The sequence below is a fragment of the Oryzias latipes genome, chromosome 8, assembly GCF_053564925.1.
Source record: "Oryzias latipes strain Hd-rR chromosome 8, Olatipes_Hd-rR_3.1".
NCBI classification, from domain to species: Eukaryota; Metazoa; Chordata; class Actinopteri; order Beloniformes; family Adrianichthyidae; genus Oryzias; species Oryzias latipes.
The window spans coordinates 11491014-11513348 of record NC_136244.1 but is presented as its reverse complement, the minus strand read 5'-3'; the positions used below and the strand labels follow the sequence as shown (position 1 = coordinate 11513348).

The 22335-nt window shown below is 40.1% G+C and overlaps 1 protein-coding gene across 1 annotated transcript in view; it reads right to left on the bottom strand.

The window, feature by feature from the left end:
* grapa (GRB2 related adaptor protein a) overlaps nt 1–14847 on the bottom strand; it is a 38571-nt gene extending 23724 nt beyond the window's left edge. The window contains exons 1-3 of the mRNA XM_004071744.4: nt 14416–14847; nt 6455–6552; nt 4291–4410 (exon numbers count right to left, since the gene is read on the bottom strand). Of these exons, the coding sequence (XP_004071792.1) occupies nt 4291–4410; nt 6455–6552; nt 14416–14493 (296 nt within the window). The 5' untranslated portion in view covers nt 14494–14847. The remainder of the gene's footprint in view (nt 1–4290; nt 4411–6454; nt 6553–14415) is intronic.
* Between the last annotated feature and the right edge of the window lie 7488 nt (nt 14848–22335).

Below are 22335 nucleotides of genomic sequence, written 5' to 3'. Positions count from 1 at the left end.
TCATCACGGAGACCTGGCTGCAACATTCCGTTCCTGATTCAGCTATCGAGTTAGCAGGCTACACAACGCAGCGCTACGACCGAACAGCTGATTCCGGCAAGAGCAGAGGAGGAGGTCTCTGTGTACACATCAACAACGGCTAGTGTACCAACACAGTGACTGTAGACAGTCAATGTTCACCTGACATTGAATATCTGACTGTTAAATGTAGACCCTTCTACTTCCCAAGAGAGTTTACTGCAGTCGTGGTTACAGCTGTGTACATCCCACCTGATGCTAATGCAAACTCGGCTATTGAACTTCTTCATGCTAGCATTAGCAACCAGCACAGCAAATATCCTGATGCCGTGCAGATCATTACTGGGGATTTTAACCATGCAGACATGAAGATAGTTCTGCCTAAATTCCACCAGCATGTTAAATGTACCACAAGAGGAAACAACACCCTGAAAAAGGTCTGTTCCAACATCAAAATGGGCGGCAGGGCCAGGTCTCTACCTCACCTGGCCCAGTCTGACCATCTTTCCTTGCTTTTAATTCCTGCATACATCCCACTCAGGAAAAAAGGAAAGAAAAAAGGCCAGATGATGCCTCCCAGCGGCTACAGGACTGTTTTGAGAGGACAGACTGGGAGGTGTTTCAATACCATAACCTGGAGGTGTTCATGGACGGCGTGCTGTGTTAGGAAATGCGTAGACACAGTCTCGGTGGACAAACAGATCCAGGTCTACCCAACCAGAAGCCCTGGAGGACTCGGGAGGTTAAACAGCTTCTGAAGATCAGAAACGCCACCACAAGTCTGGAAACAAAGACCTATACAGCACAGCCCAAACCAACCTGAAGAGAGAAATCAGAAAAGCCAAAGAAGGCTACAGAAGGAAGATTGAACACCACATTGACAAAAGTGACAGCCGACGAGTGTGGCAGTCCAGCACCTCAGCAACTACAGAACCAACCTCAGAGCTGCAGAAGGTGACATCGCAATGGCAGAGGATTTGAACCTTTTCTTTGCTCACTTTGATGTCACTATACCACACACCCCCAGTTTCAGCACGCAGCCCACAGCAGCACCGTCCTCGTCCTGGATGAGCATGAGGTGAGATGGACCCTGCATGCAGTCAATCCGAAGAAGGCTGCCGGTCCCCATGGTGTACCTGGGTAAGTGCTAAGGGATTGTATGGACCAGCTGACTGAAGTCTTCACAAAGATCTTCAACCAATCCCTGGCACAGTCAACGGTCCCACTCTTCCTGAAGTCCTCCACCATAGTTCCCCTGCCCAAGAAGCCTCACATCTCCAGCTTCAATGACTACAGACCAGTGGCTCTCACTCCAACTGCCATGAATTGCTTTAAATAAGGTGCTCCGTAGTCAAATAGCACCAGCCCTCCCACCAGGACTGGACCCACACCAGTTTGCTTACAGGGCAAACCTATCCACAGCGGTCGCCATAACAACTGCTCTGCACGCTTCTCTCTCCCATCTGGAGCAGCAGGGAAGCTATGTGAAGATGCTCTTTGTGGATTACAGCTCGGCCTTCAACACCATCCTCCCACACAAGCTGGTGGTCAAGTTGGAGGACCTGGGACTGCCCCATTAAACCTGCCTGTGGATCAGCAGCTTCCTCTCCGGTCGCAGACGGAGAGTCAGAGTAGGACATCATACATCCTATGCACTAAGCCTCAGTAACGGCTCCCCCCAGGGTTGTGTACTGAGTCCTCTCCTCTACTGCCTGTACACATACGACTGCTCACCTGCCCATCATAGCAACACAATCGTAAAGTTTGCTGATGACACCACAGTGGTGGGGGTCATCTCTGACGGGGAAAAATCTGCCTACGGAGGTGAGGTGGAACGGCTGTCAATATGGTGTTCAACCAACAACCTCCTCCTCAACACACCAAACACCAAAAAAATGATAATTTACTACAGGAAGAAGAAGATGGACATCAGAGACTGTATTTTCTGAGGATCCTCAGGAGAAATAACATCACCCAAAGGTGATCTTTTACCATGCCACTGTAGAAAGTGTACTAACATACTGCATAAGCACTTGGTTCAGCAGCTGTACAGCAGCTCAAAGGAAGGCTCTCCAGCGTGTTCAACAACAGCGCCCAAAAGATTGTTGGCTGCCCCCTCCCCACTCTGGAAACCCTCTACAGCTCCCGCTGCCTCAAAAGAGCAAAAAACATAATCAGAGACTCTTCACACCCCGGACACTCCCTGTTTGACCTGTTGCCTTCAGGCAAATGCTACAGGTCAAGCAGAGTAAGAACAAGAAGATTTCAGAACGTTTTTTTTCCAACTGCCATAAACATGTTAAACCTGGATCTCGTCTTATAAATTATGTTAGTTTGTGAGATTTCTTATATTAATTATGTTTATTATTATTGATTCTCTGGTTTTAATTCTTTTAACACATTGAAGCACTTTTTATGTAGTTTTATGTATTATTTAATAATTTAGTAGTAAGTTGTTTACATTTTATGTAATTTAATGTATCTATCTATCTATCTATCTATCTATCTATCTATCTATCTATCTATCTATCTATCTATCTATCTATCTATCTATCTATCTATCTATCTATCTATCTATCTATCTATCTATCTATCTATCTATCTATCTGATGCACAAAATATTCATTTTTATTTTAAAATGGTAATTCTAATAATAGGACCTGAATGTTTGATTGTGTACTATATTGTTTTCTGTGTAAGACTGCTGCTTTGTGATTGCCAGCTAGTTTTTTTTAATGGTGGCAAATAAAGTAAAATTCTTTGATAAAAGTACCTTTATATAGAATAAGAGCTTCACACTAAAGCAAATCAAAATAAACACTTAAAACAGAACAAAGAAAATAAAAACAATAACATTGACAGCTTTAATTCTATAAAATATTTAGTATTTGTCAGGTAATTACAAATATGACAAAATTGAGAAAATGCTTCTGTGAAGTATTTTCTAAGATGTCCAGCAGAGGAGCAGCTTTTAAAGGGCCTATACTACGCTATTCTTAATCTTTTTGGAGTAAACAATATCCATGTGTAGGATTATATATTACCTTTGGCACATAAAATAACGATTTTTATTTTATATTAGTTATTTTTCTGAGCTCTTTTCCAACCCAGAAGGAAGACGACTCAATCTCCAAGACTCTGCCTTTCAGTCCTTGTTGGTGCCGCCCATTTCATGACGTCAACCTAGAGTCCCCCTGGGTAGCGTGTCTGTCTTTCGCCCATGAATACAAACAACATCCAAACTTTTGCAAAGACGGATGTGCATATTGTGCATATAAAAGGAAACTGTTTTGCTGATCAACGCCTGCTCAGCGGAGAAAGTGTGTGTTAACCTGGGAACGGTGTAGGCAGTGCTGACTCTTCCTGGAAGGGGCTGTTCTCACTTATCTACATCAATCACCTCGTGAGAACACGATCATTTTCATGGGTTGGGAGGGGCTGGTGCTCAGAGTGCAGGTTTTCAAAAGGAATACATAGGAATGCATGAATGGATCAAAATACCACTTTTCTTATTATGAAGAATGAACATTATAACACACTTAAAATCTAAAAAAAATTTAAAAATTGATTTTTGCATTGTATAGGCCCTTTAATTTGAAGGGCGCCACAGAAGCAAAACGTTTCGTTTCTTGTCTTGCCCAATTAATTGATTTCTTTTGTTTCCTATTACTTCCATTTTTTCCATCCTGAAAAGCTACTCTGGGAGGTAAAACAAGAGCTGCCATGTCTGTACAATTTAGCAACCAACCAGAGAACAACGCTCTAATCCAGCTCTTTACCCCCAATCTGGGCCAGGTTGTCTCACAGCCACAATGGCCTGGAGAGGAATCAGCCTTTAATTCAAGTTCAAGCTTTTCCTGGCACCGGCACTCAGAATTTGGACCTCTGGCGTTCGCCGACTTTCCTCATCCAATATCCACCCAGCCCTTTGAGGCTTGGCGAAGCGACTAATCAGCCGTACCAGCAGCTCCAGATGCTTATCCTGCCAGGCAGAATTTCCTCATATTACACCAGAGGGGATGCAGATCTTCTACAGTGCCCCTCACACCATTATCTTTTACCTCCTACTCTGATCCTCACCTGCTCGGTCAACTCATAAACCATTGCACCTGCATGTCAGCAGATAAGATTAATAAGAAAATCATGAAGTAATGAGTGTTGCAGTGATTAGAGGGATTTGTCACATAAAAACACTACATGAACAAACAAACTCTATATGAACCTCATGGAGCTTATATAGGGAAACTATGTGTGAGTGTTTTTTTTTCCTACCTGACGGACATGGAAAACTCCCCAGGAGCGCTTTCACTTTCTCTGGCTAGAAAAGCTCCACATTCTCTGTGCCTGAGTCGACTTTCTGCCACGCCCCGAGATATGCGACCGGCGAACCAGCTGAAAACAGGAAGGAGGGAAAAGAAAACCAGAGGTCTGCACATCACAATTCTTTAGAATTCAGCAAATATTTTTGTACACTAGTGAGTGGAAGTAGTTTTTTTTTTTTTTTTAATCAAATACTTAATGGAACACATGGCAAATTTATGACACGGATTTAAAGACCCACTCTAAGAAAAATTATGTTTTTCGTGTTTTTAACATTTTTTATGGCATTTTTCTGATGGACATATATTAAGAAGATGTAGCTTAAAATTGCATTTCAAAGTGATTTTTATTTAAATTTTGGGGAATCTGGAGCAGACAAAAACATGAGATTGGAAAAATATTGCATTTGTGACAAGGAAAAACAATGGTTGGACGGTTATCTCCTTGTTTTGCTCCATTCAGATGTATCTTGTAGTAAACTAGATCCATGTACCTCTTTGTTTTCCTTGTCTGAGCTGGCATCTGGCTCAAAACCATGGCTAGAAAGCTAAAATATTGGGGATGTGAGGGGCTGTAAGCTAGCAGTAGAGCATCTAAGCAGATCTCAGTTATGGGCAATGGGAAAGGGGGGTGGGGTTTCTATGTGCCAGCAGTCCCATCCAGAACTCAGAGGTGAATTTCTAATGAACTACTACTGCTCTGCAGGAAACTATATCCTTGGAAACAACGCATGATTTTTGATTCACGGATTCAAACGGCCTAATCATAGTGTATTTTTGCACTATTAGATGCAATACTTCACTTTGTAATGGGGGGCACCGCATACATATATGGAATAATTCTGGTGGGGATATCAAAATGATTTTGAGAGGTACATGGCGCTCTGTCAAAATGTCAACCTTTTTTTTTACGAGTTGCAAACAATGTTGGGTGGTATTGTGAATATGCTAACGTAGCTAATGACTCGATATGGAACTGTTTTTTTTTAATGTTACTAACAAGGTTGGGAGTTAAATAGGCACACTAACATTTGTTTTAAAATTTTCAGTATGTTTTTTATATGTTGCAAACAACGTTGGAAGTTAGTTATTGTGAATACATTAACCTGGCTAACGCTTCTAATATAGCTAACATATAGCGTGTTACAAACAGGTTCTAGAGTTACTGTGAACGCATTTAGTAGAGTCTAACTGACTGATGAACTTGTCTCTAACTCTTTTGTCTCACTAATGCTGCTTACAGTTTCGTGGACCTTATATTTGAGTTCAAATATGGGACATTCATTGACAATGCACCTTATAATCCGATGCACCCCATAGTGCGTAGAATACAGTCATTAAAAGAGCACTGGGTTTGCTTACAAGATGATCGAAGTGGGTCTTTAACATGTGACACTAGTGCAAATCTACAGCAATATTGTTGTGTTTCATCCAATTTTCTTTGCTCATTAGATTTTTTTCCTGCCGGTACTGTATTCAAGCAGGAAAAAAAAAGAAATCTGCTTTCATAAACCTAGTGGCTCAAATTAGAGCTCATGCAAAGTTTGTCACAAACTGCAGCCTTGGTTCGAGCCATCGCTTCAAGGTTCTGCATATTTATTTTGGGCTTCAATGAAGGAATAACAGGGATGAAGACAGAGACACTAAGAGACAGAGCCCCCTAATGGGGACTCCTTGGGGTGTTTTGTGAACTTAACAAGGCAGCTCCAGCTGGACTGCACATTAGTGCTTATCAACAAGGCCGAGCTTGACGCAGCGGCCGTTCTGTCACTTCGGTGTTTGTCACAGCAAATGAAGAATCCAGCTGGTGTAAAACCATCTGATGGGGGGATGCAGTGAGTACCAGTAGATTTACTGTGTATTTGTACACATGCGCGCACTCGCCAATGCACGGCTGGATTGTGCGATTATGTAAGGCAGCAAGTGGAGCGCTTTCCCCTTCGGTTATGCTGCCTCATGCCAGAGTGCAGATGTCCAAAGCGGAGCAGAAACCGCCCGGAGCTGCACACATTCTCACTGATGAGCCAGTTGAGATAGGTCAATGCTGAAAGTGTGAAGCCAGTTTATCTGATTTCCAGACTAGCTTTAAGCTTGAGTGTGTGTGTGTGTGTACGTACGCGTGTGGCCGTAGGTTGATGTAGTTTTTTGGCACAAAGCCTTTTCTGTTGTGGAGCTCAGCTGTGTACCAGTTTGGATCGTCCTCCATGTTGGTGATCTAGGAGCAGAGACATGCACAGACACAGAGGAATGTCAATCGAGTGGCACAGGCTTTAACCCAGTTAAAGCACTTTGGGTTCCAAATACTCATCAGCATTGGGGTCAGGTTAGAAATCTTTCTAAATAACGTCCAAATATTTTATATCTAGATTCAACCCTTTAACACTGGAACTTTCAGTGTTCTTTGTATCACTAACTCTTCCACCGCAAATAACGTAATTCCAGCAGATTCTGAAACAGAGAAAAGCAGCTTTGGCTTGGACAATCGTATAGGAGGCAACATTGTCAGCAAATGCTACCATCTTTTATTTATTTGTTTTTTTTTTTTATTAATGAATTATGAGTCTTACTATCTTGGAGCAACAAACATACAAAATATACTATTTACGGGAGCTAATCTAATTCAAATTGCTTAACTGTTGCATTATAAATTTGAGGACAACATTTTTCCAAATCTTTTTGTTTGGAGGGATAAATGTAGGGGTAGGAGAAGCCTGAGGGGTTGAGGTACAATTCAAATTCGGCCAAAGTATGGCAAGTATACTAGTATAGACCATGTACGTGAAGTGTACAAAGTAAAATAACTGAATACTTCTTCAGACTAAACTGGAGCATTTTAAGTTTACAATATGTAGATAGTATATAAAAAATAAACTTTAAGCACACTGCCTCACTTTTAGTATAGACTAAGTGTCATGGTTTGGGTTTCCTTGTATTGTTTTTTGCTTTCCGTTTCTTGTCATGTTTGAGTTCTGTGTCCTGTTTTATTTTGAAAGGTTCCCTGCATGTCATGTTTTTGAGTTTTACTTCCCTGGTTGCAATCTCTCCTGATCGTTGTCACCTGTGTCTTGTCAGTGCTGTTTTTATTTAAGTCTTGTCTCTGCCTTCCTCTTGTGCTGCTCCATTATCGTCTCTTCCCTTCTGCCATGTATTCATGTTTTGCTCTCAGTAAGTTTCGTTTTGTTTCCCTGCTCTGCAGCGCTTTTTGTTACGTTAATAAACCCCTTGCCCTGGAACCGTGTGCCTCCCATCTCTGCATTTTGGGTCCTTCACGCTCACCAGCCCCGCCCAACCGACACTAAGTACACTTGTAGTAAAGTTAAATTGACTACTTTTGCTAGGGCTTGCTGACTCCCCCCTTACCAAAAAGTAGTATACCTGAAGTTTATTTTATTAGGTATACTTTACTATAAGAATAGCAATTATACTGTAGACCAGCGTTTTTCAACCTTTTCTGAGCCACGGCACACTTTAACCTTAAAAAAAATCCCGCGGCACACCAGCATCCAAAAATTAAAAAAAAAAAAGGAGAAACTCATAGTCTGTATTGATCTACAGCCCCTCCACAATCTCACATGCATTTTTGAGATAATTGTGTCAGAAAAAGCTGGAAACTGCAGCTGTTATTTTCTAAAAGATGCAATAAAAGTTAAGTTAGAAGATTTAAAAACAGTTTGATGTGTGTTCGTTGGTTTCAAGAAGTTTAACAACAGATCTCCTTATGCGCTGTCACTCTCACAACCCAATGCATCATGTAGTGCATAAAACGGCCGAAGATCGCTTTTCGGAGCTTCATTGTTTTGTTCACTTGTTCCACGGTCTTACACCGGATTCTGTGGAAAGCTACACCGCTAAAGACGAGCTTTAGCTGGTATTTTTGTTAGAACTGAGCGACTTTACGAGCTAAATCGGGACAAGGAAGTGAAGACTTTAAGCACTTCTGATTGGTCAGACCGATGACATGTGATTAAGCCCCTCAAAAATGATTGGTGGAGACAGTCAAAGGGACGGGACTTTTCCCAAATACAGCCGAAGGTGCAGCTGAATCGTGTCATTCTTATTAAAATGTCTTTAATAAAATAAAATAAACGCAAAGAAAAAGTATTTTCCGATCTTTTATATTCCTAACTCCTCAGTGTTTTATCAGGGCCTGTTTGGATGAACACAGAGCTGAAATCCTGGAGATGGGAAATGTTTTTAGATCAGATAATGAGGGCAATTTCCCACGGCACACTTGACCATCTCCCACGGCACACTGGTTGAAAAACACTGCTGTAGACCATGTATGTGTAATGTAGGAAGTATAGTAACTGAATACTTCTGAAGAAAAGATTGGAGCATTTTAAGTTTACAATATATAGACTGTATGTAAAATTCAAACTTCAAGTATATTGCCTCATATTTAGTATAAACTTGTAGTACACTTATATAGACTACTTTTTTCTAAGGGTTTCAAGGAACTGTTCCGAGCTAGAAGGCAGCATTTAGCTCCAGCTCAGCTTTGCTGTAATAACGGCTTCAAAGTATTTGTGGCTTGTAACGGTTTTATTGTTATCTGACAGTTTTCGACAGGTTTTGAAACAACAGCGTGACGAGGCCATTAAATGGCACTTCAACTCAGGATCAACTCCAGCTTTCATGTTTACCTGTTTTTATCTTTTCCCCATTTTGTGGCACAACACTCTGCTTCTGTCACTTCTTTACTCCGTGTGTTTTATTCGGTGCTGTGACACGGTTTGTCATTTTTGGTTTTGCATAGGAGCCGTTTGCTGCTATGCTTTGCTTGCAGCGACACATTTCAGAAATGCTATATTTTCCTCATCTCCCATGCAGAGCTGAGGGTCTTACTCTCTCAGCTTGTATCAGGCTGTCTCTTTGCTTCATCAGTGACAATCTGAAAAGTATACAAAGATGAAAAATATAGCTGTCAACCCTTAATCCTCTGCACCTTCCATACTGGAATAGCTTCCTTAAAATTGGTTGGTAACTCAGAAGCACCTTTGTTGGTCAGGATGAAAAGTAATAACTATAGTTTGAGTCCTTCCTGAGTGAAATACTTACAAAGAAGTGGCTTTTAAAGACTCTCCAATTAAAAAAAACACACATTGGGGATTTTTAACATGTTCTTGTGGAATTTTTCTATTGATGGAAGACATAAAGAAAATTAAGCTCATTGCATTTTTCTAAGTATGCATTCAAATCTTTGTCAATTAGCAGCCAACTCTTAAATAAGAGCTTTTTGTGACGTAGAAAATATGCTGGAAGGGCCATAATCTCCCTGCTCTGAAAAGGGGAGGGGAGGGGGAAGGGGGCGGTCCCGCCCACAACTCAGAGGCAAATTTCTAATGAACTCCTCCCGCTCTTTAGAAACTGTCCCTGAAAACGGCAAAGGTTTTTGATTTTAGCTCAAAACGGCACAATCATAATTAAAAGACCACTGGGGACGTTTTTACAATAAAAAAAGGTTTTCAGAGTGGGACTTTAAATGAAAAAAATTGTAAATAACATTGGCTTTCTGCATGTTTTATTAGTCCAAGGGAAGACAGAATGTATACCACGTTACAATTATATTTATCCAGATTTGGTCCAGCTTTGCCCACATCGAGTTTTAAACCTCCACTGGCTTTGGGATAACTTTAGTAAGACTGGTTTATACTGAATTTACATCGAATTAAGCTTCTGTATTATCAGTGTATCATTAGTATGGGTACTATACATATTTAACCAACTTTTATGAGGCACAATTTCATTTTTGGAAGTCTTCAAATTCTGCAGTTATTGATGTTTTTTTGGCTTATTTCACATATTTGATGCAACAGAAAATGATTATTCATTTTAGACATCATTACATGTGTAGTACCGCGCAAAAAAAAAAAAATGAAGAAAAGAAAGTCTCGTTTTTCAGTAACCTTGCTCCAGAATGAGGAACCAAAGTTATGAACTGTTTTCTGCCTGTGGGGACTTCAATACAGCTTTGATAGAAAACGCTCTGCCAAAAAGTTGCGGCCTAACTTTTACCTTTAGAGAGTTCATTTCACGCATCAACTATCTGTAATGGATACACTGCGCGCTCGTACATGCACTTTAAAATGTGAGCCCGCCTATGAGTGATTTACTGTTGAGAGCATCAATCACTGTTCGCTCACAGAACTCAGAGATTGCCCTTCTACTGAAGTGGTAGCTTCAGACTTGGCTGGAGACATGCTTGCACTCCAATTTAAAAAAAAAATCTTTTTCCACAACTTTTTGCTTTATTTTTGGACTAATTGTCACACCCTATAACTTTGGGTGTTTTTCTTTGAAGTCATTCAACAATCTGCACCGACTTCTTGGTTAATTTTATCACTGTATCTCTGTGATTGACTCATGCTTACTCCGGTAACCGTCTCCCTCTCATTATGCTTGCAGAGCCCACTGAGAAAACAGCTGGTTTAAGATTACCCAAAGACTACCTCTCTGCTTAAGCAGAAGGAGTCACACTTCACTTTTATCTGCAAAACTTAATGCTTTAATCAGGATTTTATCGAGCGCTCCTGCAAGTAATGAAGATCTTCTATTCTCAAGGTTTTTTAATGCATAAATGTACTGCATCTCTTTCAAATGACTATCAAAACTGAAACATCTAACCTAGTTTCTTTTAATCAAACAACATTTACAAAGACACATTTCTATTTAAAATAATATTTAATATATTTTTAGTGGAATAGCAAAGGCGTGCTTGGCTGATTGTGGTGGATTTCTTTGAAGCCTGCCAGAGAGGAAGTGCTTGTGTCGGACTACAAAAGAACCGTGTGTCTTTTGCGTCCCTCGCGTCAAACTTGGCCACACTGTCTTCCAGCTTTAAACAGAATGTCAAACCCGCTTCGTTTTTTTATTCATCTGTGAGGCTATTTTCATCCCTTTTTTATGCATCAACACTCTGCTTAGGCTGATGGACGCACTCGAACACCACGCTGCAGGACAAAAACGTTGCTCTGATTGGCACCAAGACTTCCTGTGCAGTCTTTGCGAGTGCAGAGTTTTGGTTGTGGTTCATCATGTGGTTGAAGTTAAGACCGTCTGCTGCTTAAAGGACAACAACTGTAAGGTATGACAGGATTATTTAAAAGCAGTTTAATCCAAGTCTGAAGTGAAGGCTGGAGGGATGAAAGATACCTGGTCATGTTGTGGAAGTGCCCAGTCATGTTAAAGCAAAAGTGTTCATAAAACACAAGTTTGCATAAAAGATGACTGTAATTACAGTCTTCAAAACTAAATGCCACCTCATATTTGTCAGATGAGGTAATGGCCTTGCAGACAAGAAATTGAAGTATCTTCATGAGTTTAATGGGAAGAGACTGTTGACGATAGATTAGAATTCTGACTTTTTTGCTACCTCTTCTCCAAGACTTGTGCACATTTTTCCTCATAGGGCCTTTTGAAAATGTAAATGAAATCAGCAATTTAAAGCATGACCTGCAGCTAACTGCAAATGAGGCGCAATCATTGATCCCACTGTCTTATCTGGGATGTCAGTGCTGAGCAGCCGGTTCCGCCATGTGAGGTCGGAGAGAAGCTCATTGCTCTTTTAATCCAGAGGTTAACATTAGACGTCTCACTGGGACAATTTTCTACCACAGTAATTTCCAGCTGTGCACTAACTCATTAGATCTTATCTCGGCTGTCCATCTAAGAGAGACACATTAGTAGCTATTATAACTTTGGGGGAAAAATATGGAATAAAAACTATTAGAAATTTACATTGGTTTACTAATTTAATGAATTAATTTTGTATTTAAAAATAAGGCATAGCCAGGAGGCAGATTTAGATCAGTGCAATTCCGAAAACAAGGACAAACTGTAATCTTAAGGTTTAAATTCAGGGGCATAACAATTAGTTGATTTATAATTATTGATTTATATTCCTACGATCCAACCAGATCAATCTGTCAGAGACAAATTGTTAATAGAATCGACCTATACCATTAGAAAAACGTCTTAAAATGAAATATATCTATTATAATCGATCTTCGAAAAAAAATCCATTTAGATTGAGGTACGGTATGGCTTATTTTACTATAACGTAAAATTGACCAAGTGTCATCACAGCGGACAACACATGTGATGTTCAAGACATTATTACAGTCCAATGTGTGGAAACACTTTAAATTCTGCAAAGACGTGACTAAACAATGTGGTAGAATCTTCTAATAATGTTCCCTTCATATTATTTTGATGTTGAAAAACAACAGGGAAACTAAAATGTGAATGGATTTACCATTAATTATTGTTTACTTTTTTGTACACATATTAAATTTAAACATGATTTTTTTTGGGGGGGGGGGGTTTGCAAGAAACACAAGGAATCTGGAAAAATTCACTATTAAGTACCAAGGTATTTATCTCTGAGTCACACTGGTTGAATTTTTGTGAATTGTATCAGCAACCATAAATTACGTGAAGTAAATCGTTGAAATGAATCGTTACACCCCTATTTAAATTTCTTTGCTTTTCATCTATATGAAGGAATATCTCTGCATACTTTTTAAAACTGACCATTTAACCACACAGCCATAAAAGACGAGACTTTATGGGCTTCTTTGCCTCCTGAAACCTGTTAGGTTGACCAAAATATGTCACACAAATACAGTGAAATCCCAAAAATATTTATGACCATTCAAAACTGTAGACGCGTTTCCATTGACGATGAAATTTTGCAAATTGGATTCGCAATACTAAATTTGCTAATGGAAGCATGTCAATTTGCATTTATCGAACGTGGAGGTGCTTTTTGAGGCGTATCGAAATTAACATAATGTGCAAAACTGCAATGGAAGCACTTTTTTCAAACTAAATGAGTCACATGACCAACAACTCTCCACAGGTAGCCAATTTGCATCGGTTTTCTTAACCCGCTGGGGCAACAGCGTTGCTGGAGACTGTTCCAGCTACTGTTGGGCGAAGGAGGGGTACACCCTGGACTGGTCGCCAACCAGTCGCAGGGCCCATGGGGCTGGAGCAATTGCGCTCGCTACACAGTGAGCTGCTGTGCCGGGATCCGGCGGAACTTATTTGGTTGCCATACCAGTACCTGGATGGCTAGCTAGCTGGCAGACAGAGAGACGCTTCGGGATGGGCAGGTAGCCACCTCAGCGCTCCTATATCTTATATTTTCTTAGTTTCATTGTACTGTTGTGGGTCACAGAGACACCGATGTAGCGACGGAAAGCGGGTTAGGTGCAGCGTGAGTAAAGCTCACTTTACCTGGAGAAACTGATTGATCTCATGAACCCAGACATAGAGACACAATTGCTGATGCTTATGTGGAGCTTTTTAAAAGAAATACATCTGATCTCTAAACATCCTCCGTGTCTCCCATGCATTGTAATGAGATACACACAGACAGAATTTTGAAGCTACTCTATCTGGGGTAAATCTAGGCATTGTTCACATCCGTGTTTTTGAATGACCTATTGGGTGAGTTGGTTTGTGTTTATTTCCATAATTATGATTTAATGGAAACAGTGTAATTGCGAAATTTTTGGTATTTTTGTCATTTCCAGAATTTCTATAAAGATTGTATATGTGTAATGAAAACACAGCTTGTGTTGCACTGAGATCTTTTACATCCATGCTGGATCATCTCCTATTAATTTACTTTTTATCTTCAAGAGAAAAAAATACTTAGCAGGAAAAGCTATTTCCATCTCCTTCTTCACATATGACAAAGTTAACAGCAAAAAAAAAAAACATTTTAGTTTTTGCTAACACTTAGCATTAGACCAGATTGGGACAGTGACATTTTTCAACGCGTGGCGATGCTACTTTGAGAAGCTGTTTATACTCCACTTTTATGGACTATAGTTCACCGCAGAAATGTACGGACACAGGATTGTGAACTCTGTAGATTCTCAAGATATTTATCCTCTTAAGACCTGCCATCCACATGCCTGCACATCATTTTTTTGGATGATATTACCACAAAAGTTAATTCTGACAATAAAGCCCAAATACCAAAGAGAAGTAAAAAATCGATATCAAGCAAGACCTCAGGTCTTCAGAGGTTAAACATAACAGCCGATGGGTTGATAGAAACTCTTACCTTGAGCATGTCTCCCTTGTTGAAACTGAGTTCATCTCCCTCTGTGGCACGGAACGTATAGAGTGCCACCGCTTCCATGTTGAACCCCCACAGTGCTCACTCACACATAAATACACATACACTTAAAAAGCAGACAGTGGTGCCCCCCCTCTGTACTTCTCCCCCAAGCAGAGGGGAAGGTGGAACACTGGGAGACGTCTGTGGAAAAAAAAGGGAAAGACGCCAGAATGAAGTGAAGACCGGGAAAAAGAGGAGAAGGAGAGCGGAGGTCTTGTCCGTCCTTTGAGCCACAGAGTGTATGAAAATGAGTGAGCACGGCGAGGGGAAAAACGCAACTGGCTGCTGCTCAGCAACACACTGCCATGAGTAACACTCTGAGAGAGGCATGGGGGGGTAGAGAGAGAGAAGCAGCTCTCAGGGGCAAGAGAGTGGGAGGCACTTCCTGTGTGTATATTTGTCTTATTCACTCAGTGCGGCTTTGTCGGACTGCGTGACTATTTCCTTAAATCAGTCTTGTGTAGGTGTTGCTGCGGGTCTTCATCCTTACACTTCTATCCTTTTGCAAAAATCAATAGCTTCTAGTGGTTCAGAATGAAATTGTACGCTCACGTTTTCTTTAAAAGGTCAAAGGAACAACACAACCACTTGATTACTTTTATTACTAATCCATTACTCTGATACCCCTTGTGGAGCAAATTATTTGGGCTCCAGCAAAAGATGGGGGCTCCAGCTCTGTGATCTTTGTTCACAGAAATTGGATATAAGGCTTTGGAATTTTATCTTTGTGGCCTAAAAAGAGTCTTGAGCTTCTGGGTGAGATTGAGAGGCAATAAAAAGATGTAGGTTGAGGTGTTGGACTTTAGTTCTTTCTGGAGTTTCCAGGATAACAAGTGGTATGCAAAGCTTACTAGCAGCCTCCAAACTATGAGCAAAGACTTTGCAGATATCTCCAGTAGACAAGAAAGGTCAATGTTGAATAAATGTAAAGTACTTTACTTCCTTCTCTTAAAGGCCCAAAGCACTTTACAGTCACAGTCCAATTCACCCCATGCAAACACATGTACACACGGATGGCAGCTCAGCTCCCATGCACTGACGCCAACCTATAACCAACAGGAGCAATGTGGGGTTCAGTGTCTTGTCCAATGACGCTTCAACACATGGTTGGGCTAGGCAGGAACTTAACTTGCAATCTATTGATCAGAGGTCGACCACTTTACCTCTGCACAACACCGTTTACACTTTTCTCGTCCTCACAGATACTGCAATGGTTTTCGACCGTCTGAGCTTATGTCCAACGGCGATTGAATCTGGGAGTCCTCCGTGCTGGATTGCCCTCCTATTGGGGAACTACTGTATACTGTCCACGTGTCTTCATAGACGATTTTAGTTTAAGAGCTAGGCCTACCTTAGTGCTGTGTTCACACCAAACGTGATTTGTGCATCAAATTTGCATTCATCATCTCTGTTTTGACGTGCATCAAATTCACCCAATGGATTGAGAGGCTACACCAGAAACTGAGGCAGACAGACAACTCCTTTACAGGGTTGCTGTGAAAAGGTTCCAGGACCAGACCTGCTTTGAGTTCCTTCAGGCTCCAGATGTTAAAGCCTGTCTTGTCTTAGACTCTAACAATGTACCCCAGTAATCTTAGTCCATCCTTGATGGACAATTTTGTTCCACTTTTTTAATAATCTTCTCTTTGTGTCAACAGGAGACACCCTTAGAGTTTATGTTGGGTTTGACAGAAAGGAAGTGACTAACAGACACTCTAAAAGTTGCCTTTGGGACTTTATTATCACGTTGTCTAAGGAATTTGGGACTAATTTGTAGGCTAAAGATTTGTGTGTGTTTCTTAAAAAGTTACAGTTGTGTCTGGCTTTTAGCTGCGAATGATGGACATCATAGGGGTTTTTCTTTGCTGAATCCACATGTTACTGTTTAAAAAATCTACAAAAGGGCCAACTTGGGTCACCATCAATGTGAAGCATCCACCAAAGAGATCAATCGGCTTTGTTGGTTGTTTGGTCCAATAGCAGAAAAACTGTAACCTTAGCTTCGAACAAGGACACTGCCTACCAAGCTTAATAGGTCTGCAGCCTTTAGGGGTCAACAGTGTTTGGAATACCATAGTTTAAAGTAATGCTGTCGTTGACATTGTATTTTTTCTTTAACAAAGTTATCTAACATATGGTAGCTTCATGTAAAATGTGGTTTGTTACTATTTGTTGTGCCATTAAGTGTCTTTCTGACCAGCTTGGACCAGTCACTGCTTACTGACAAAGTCTGGCTCCAACATGGTGGCGTTAATATTGTGAAAAAATGGTGACTGAATTCACATAATTTCGTTCGAACCAGAAGTAAACCATTTTCAATGGGTGACGTCACACTTGCTCGGTCCTCAGAAACACGCAAACACTCAAACCAAACAGGAGGAACTTGCAGAAACTCTGAGTCTGGAGCATCTCAATGGAGAGGATGCTCCAGACTTTGTCAACATCTGGGTTAGAAGTACAGATTTACCAGACCAGTTTCTGAGATTTTAAGGGGTGCATTCAGACTGGATACATTTGGTTCGGTTTAAGGCAAAGGTTCTCAAAGTTTTTGTAGTGGAGGGCCAAATTTGGTACTCAACATCAGACTGGGGGCCAATTTTGGTTAAAAAAAATGGATAAACAGAAAAGGTTGTTTTAATAACTTTAATGACCAACTGTCATTTGTACAGTTAACCGGGCCCTCCAGATGTTTTCCCAGTTGCTGTCAGAGGTTGCTGTCCAGATCTTCTACTCGTCTAGTAATTTTAGCATTTGACAGATTTATTTCTTCAAACTTTTTCTTTTGCTCTGGACAAATAATGTCAGTTACTTTAAACATATATTCTTTCACAAACTCCCCGTCACTTAAGGGCTTGCTACACCGGGCCATTTCCAAAGCCACAACGTAGCTAGCTTCTCTCACAGCTTCACTGGTTTTAGCCATTTTTGTAAACATCTGGTGTGCTGCATAGCCTCGTTGTAGTTGTTGGAGCTTATTGTTGCGCTCCTCGCTGGTAAATGTGTCATAGTTTTTATGATTTGTAACGTAGTGACAATTTTTATTGAATTCTTTGAGCATTGCATTTACCTGCTTGCAAATAAGGCTCATTACTTTATCCAGCCCATGAGGTACGACAAATGAGCATTTGTCCACTTAGCTTGAGATTGTGTTTCTTCTCGTCAACACAACGTTTTTCCTTAAAGGAACCTGCTCTGGCTCTCTTTCATTGAGGGCCACAAAAAATCTTACCGCGGGCCGCCATTGGCCCCCGGGCCGCACTTTGAGAACCCCTGGTATAAGGGAACCATGTTCTGTTTCCCCTAATAATCCAGGAACCAACTTTTGGTCTAAAAACCACAAGTAGACCCAAGGCCGAATACAATCCGTCCTCACGGGATTTAGACACGGTCACAATGTAGCAGCAGCTGAGCCGCAGACAAATATAAAGCAACAATTATCTGGCTATCAAAGAAGAATAAGGGGTCCAGCTCCTTACTTGCTGCAGCATTTATTTTACCCCAGCTGAAAACGCATTTTACATGCTTTTCTGTGTGTCGTTACGTGGCATGCACTGCTGTGTCATCATCCTAGAAGCTACCTTGTAGGTCCTTAACAGAATTCTCTCAAAACAGTGCCATAGCACCACAATGATGAGACACAGCAACTTATTGAAATGTGCTTGGAGGAATGCAGGTTTATCAAAACAACGTTTAACATTGCTTCTCACTGTTTTCCCCAAAATCTATATTTCACAGATCATAGATCAGTGTAACTTCTTATATGTCTTCCTGCCAGTGACCGACCAGCAGCGTGCCTCCACCGGACCAAAGAATTGGGTAAAAAGTGTTGAGTCTCACGTGGATACAGATGTTTTAAATTGGTCCCAAAATATAAAGTTTGAATGAACTACCCCGAGAAGGACTGCAAAGCGCAGGACTTCCATAATTTCTGTCTCCAGTTGCTTTGCCCCGCCCTGGTAATTTCTGACCAATGAGTGAAGAGATTTTCATTCACGTGGTTTGTTTAGTAGCTTTGGTTCAAATAAGGAAAGGCCGCTTAACGACAGTCTGAAAAAAGACCAAACGCAAGTTTCAAAGCTCGATCAAATGAAGTGGAATTGGTCAGGAACAATTGGTTTCCCAGTCTGAATACACTCTAAGTTTGATTTATCAAATTTTGGACTACATAATTAAAAATACTTTATGTTACTTACATGTTTACTTTTATTACAAACAAAAAAACTATCAACTAATAAATCCTGAGGTTTATGTACAAGAACATGTCTTTTACACTTATTTCAATGGACTTGTGAAAAATTATCAGAAAAATCTCAATTTTGACAAAAAAAGTACTTTTTTATAGTTAATATTCCTGGTAACTAGTTATGTTTACTATATAGAGTAGTTCAGATACTCTCAGTTACTTTTTGGATCAAGTAGTGAGTAACTATTTCCATTTTTAATAGAACGTTCCCAGCACTGTTGGTCACTTACATGTTTTTCTTGCCGAAGCAAATTTCCAGCAAAGGAAAAAAATAAAGATTTTATTATTGTTAAGGGGTGTTCAATGACATGGTTTCCTGTTCCTTTGCAAAGCGCTATATGCCACAATCAACAAAGGTGGAAAACCCCATTGATAGCAGACGTGTAGCAACCTGCATTTATCAAACACAAAAACTGAACTCTTTGAATGCTAAATATTTCAGAAAGTAAATGAGAAAGAAAGCAGAGCTAAGACAGCCAATGGCACATAGATGATGTTTTTACATGTTTAAACACACCAGGGGTTACTTTCCTATGTAAATTTGAAAGTTTTTATTTTGTCTTCCTTTAATGAGCTGATAGAAACACTCTAATATTTACCAACTAATGCAATATTTTAGTTTGCTGACTCCAGCTAATGTAGATGACATAACTACCTATCTATGAGGTCTGTGTGCAAATGTGATCATAACTTTTATAAAACAAGAGAAGAAAACATGCAGAGTAGAATGAGACAAAGCAGAAGTGCAGTACGTTCATGACTTCTTCAGCATGACCTGCCCAGGAAATTCCCCTTCTGCTGACCACTCGAAACAACTGCAGCAAGGAAGCTTTGCTGGAAGGAGAAGAGGAGGGCTGGACTGGGTTTTGTAGAACAGAAGAGGAAGAGAACTACAGATTGGAAAATCATGTGATGGCTTAAAGAAAACCACAGATCCATCACCATTTTTTATCCACTGCAATCCAGCTGTCTAACAGAGTGGCCATATGTTTTCAAATACTCTCAACTGACACTGTCAGTTTGTGGTTATTTTTAGTGTCTCAACCATACTGCTCTAATTCTCGTAGTTTGTTTCACTGATTCAGTCTTTGGATGTGCCTGTTCTGAAGGCTTTAGGACCTTTAAAGACCCACTCCGATTGTCTTTTGATCTATTTTCAAAGCATTCTGTCTTTTAATTGTAATTATGCTGTTTTTAGCCCAAATAAAATAACCTGTCATTTTCAACGACATAGTTTCTGCAGAGCGGCGGGAGATCATTAAAGATTTGCCTCTGAGTTGTGGGCGGGACATTGACATGGAGCAACCCTGCCCCCTTCCCATTCCCCTTACTGAGAGCTCTTTGTTTACACGCTCTCCTGCTTATACCATGTCAAAACCCCAACCTAACATTACCAGTGCAACTCGGACGAGGAAAAGGACATTGCACTTGGATCTAGTCGCCCATAAGTGGATGCATCAGAAAGAAGCAGGGAGCTCTTACTCCTGATTCTCAATGATTCCATTAAAAAAATACTCAAAAATGCAATTTTGTGCTTAATTTTCCTAATAGATGCCCCCATCATTAGAAAATATCAGAAAAACGATGTTAAAAACACCAAAAAAAAATTTTTGGAGGAGTGGAGTGGGTCTTCAAACTCTCCTTTAAAATATCTACAAAGAGGCTTATCAACATTTTTATTACTTATAACATTAACTGAAAGTATGTGCATGTCGTTGCAGGTTTTTATTAGCCACCACACACACACCATCTGTTCGCGCAACACTGAGGCATCATGGACACTGATGCAGGCAGAATGAAAGCAGTACGCAGGTCTGTGATTGCATTTAAAGCGGAAGTAAACCAGCAATAGTGGAAAAGCAGGTGGGCACAAAGACTTTCAACTTCCTTTTAAGAAAGAAAAGAACGTGGTACACCAACAACAGTTTCCTCGTTTTGTTCCTGCTTTTTTTTTTCTACTTTTATACACATTGAAATACTGTCAAGTTTGTGTTTGTCACTTTCTCGTTGACCCTCTTTTTAGTCTACTACCGCTGCCGGGGTTTTTTCTTTTCAAAATGTCTCTTCAAACTCTCCTCCACACACTAAAAAAACCACAAACAACAAGTTGCTCAAGAGAAAGTGAAGCTGATTTGTGAGAATATCATATTTGGACTTCAGCAGCATTTACTTAGACTAAAAATGATCTTTTTCCCTCTTAAAAAAAATGCCTTTATGATCGTTTTAAACAAAATCCATAGATACAAAAAAATAGAAAAGTACAAAATCAATGATATAATTTAGAATTTAGAGCCAAGAACATGTAAAATCTAAGCCTGACATTTTTTTTATTGATACTGGCTTTATTTTTTATAATGTCAAAAATATTAGACGCAATTTATGAAATGAAAAACTTTACATTGCAACTGTTAACATTTAATTTAATTTAAAAATTGTCTGTGTCATTCTGTCAAAATCCCGTCTCGCCTTTGACGGCACCAGCCGTAATCTTTTGATCCAACCAGCTCCTGCCTGGCGTCTGGCTCTTAGCTGTCAGGGGTGTCTTTTGTACTCTGAGTCTTGTCACTGTGTCCTCCTCATCCAGATTTCCAGCAAAGAATTTGTAGTCTAACTGGAGTGTGAGCCCTCGCTCTGCCTCCTGTTGGGCTCTCGTTGGTTTAAATTCTACTTTAACAAATTTCTTTACTCCTAGTGAAAAAAAATAAAAAAATAAAATATAAGCTACATCAGTCTCTAAACACAATAAAATTAGCATTAGATGAAAAAGCTAATAATGCAGCAGGACAGGCGAGTGTGATAACCATTTTTGTCTCACGGTCTGCCGTCTTCCTCTTTTTGTGGTTTTATATATATGTATATATTTAGCTGAGGTTGGCAACTTGTTAGCACCACGTGTGTTTGTCTGAAGGCCCAATCCCGAATCCATGTCAGACTTCAGAAAGCTCATCCACCAAATTACACACATTTGCAGGTTTCCCCCTTTACATGATCACACACATTCGAGAAGGATATGCAAAAGGCTCGAGACGAGTTGTTGCCTTTGGAATTAAAATTTGGAGCCTTTGTGACAAACACTGCTCGGTTATGCAAAAGTCAAGTTTCTGACACAAACTGAACACTGTAAACTTGTATTGATTTGAGGGTAAAGAAGAAGAAAAACCTCTTCACAATACATCCAGTCTGAAGGTGCTATAAGAGAAGATGACTGAGTCTTGTGATGATGTCATAAAACAAACTGTTTTTTTAAATTCCCGTTTATCAAAATTGTCTTTCCGAATTAGAGACTATCTATGCTAACTCCATAATATAACAATAAAGTACACACTTTGATGTAGGGTGCTTATATATAAACACCTCCTGAACTAGCTTGACTTCTGAAAACCAAAAAAGAACACTCCTGACCTCTGCTGGCAGCTGGAAGAATTGCAGTCCACTTTGCAGAAGGAGATCATCTTACTAATGTCATCTCACATTTTTAGGACAGTCTATTATGAAAAGACGCTAGCATAAAAAAATAGCTAATAATGCAACAGGTTTTGACTTCAAATGTACTATATGGATTGCATTAATATTTTTGGAAAGCATAATTTCTTTCTATTCACTTTTTATCATGTATCACA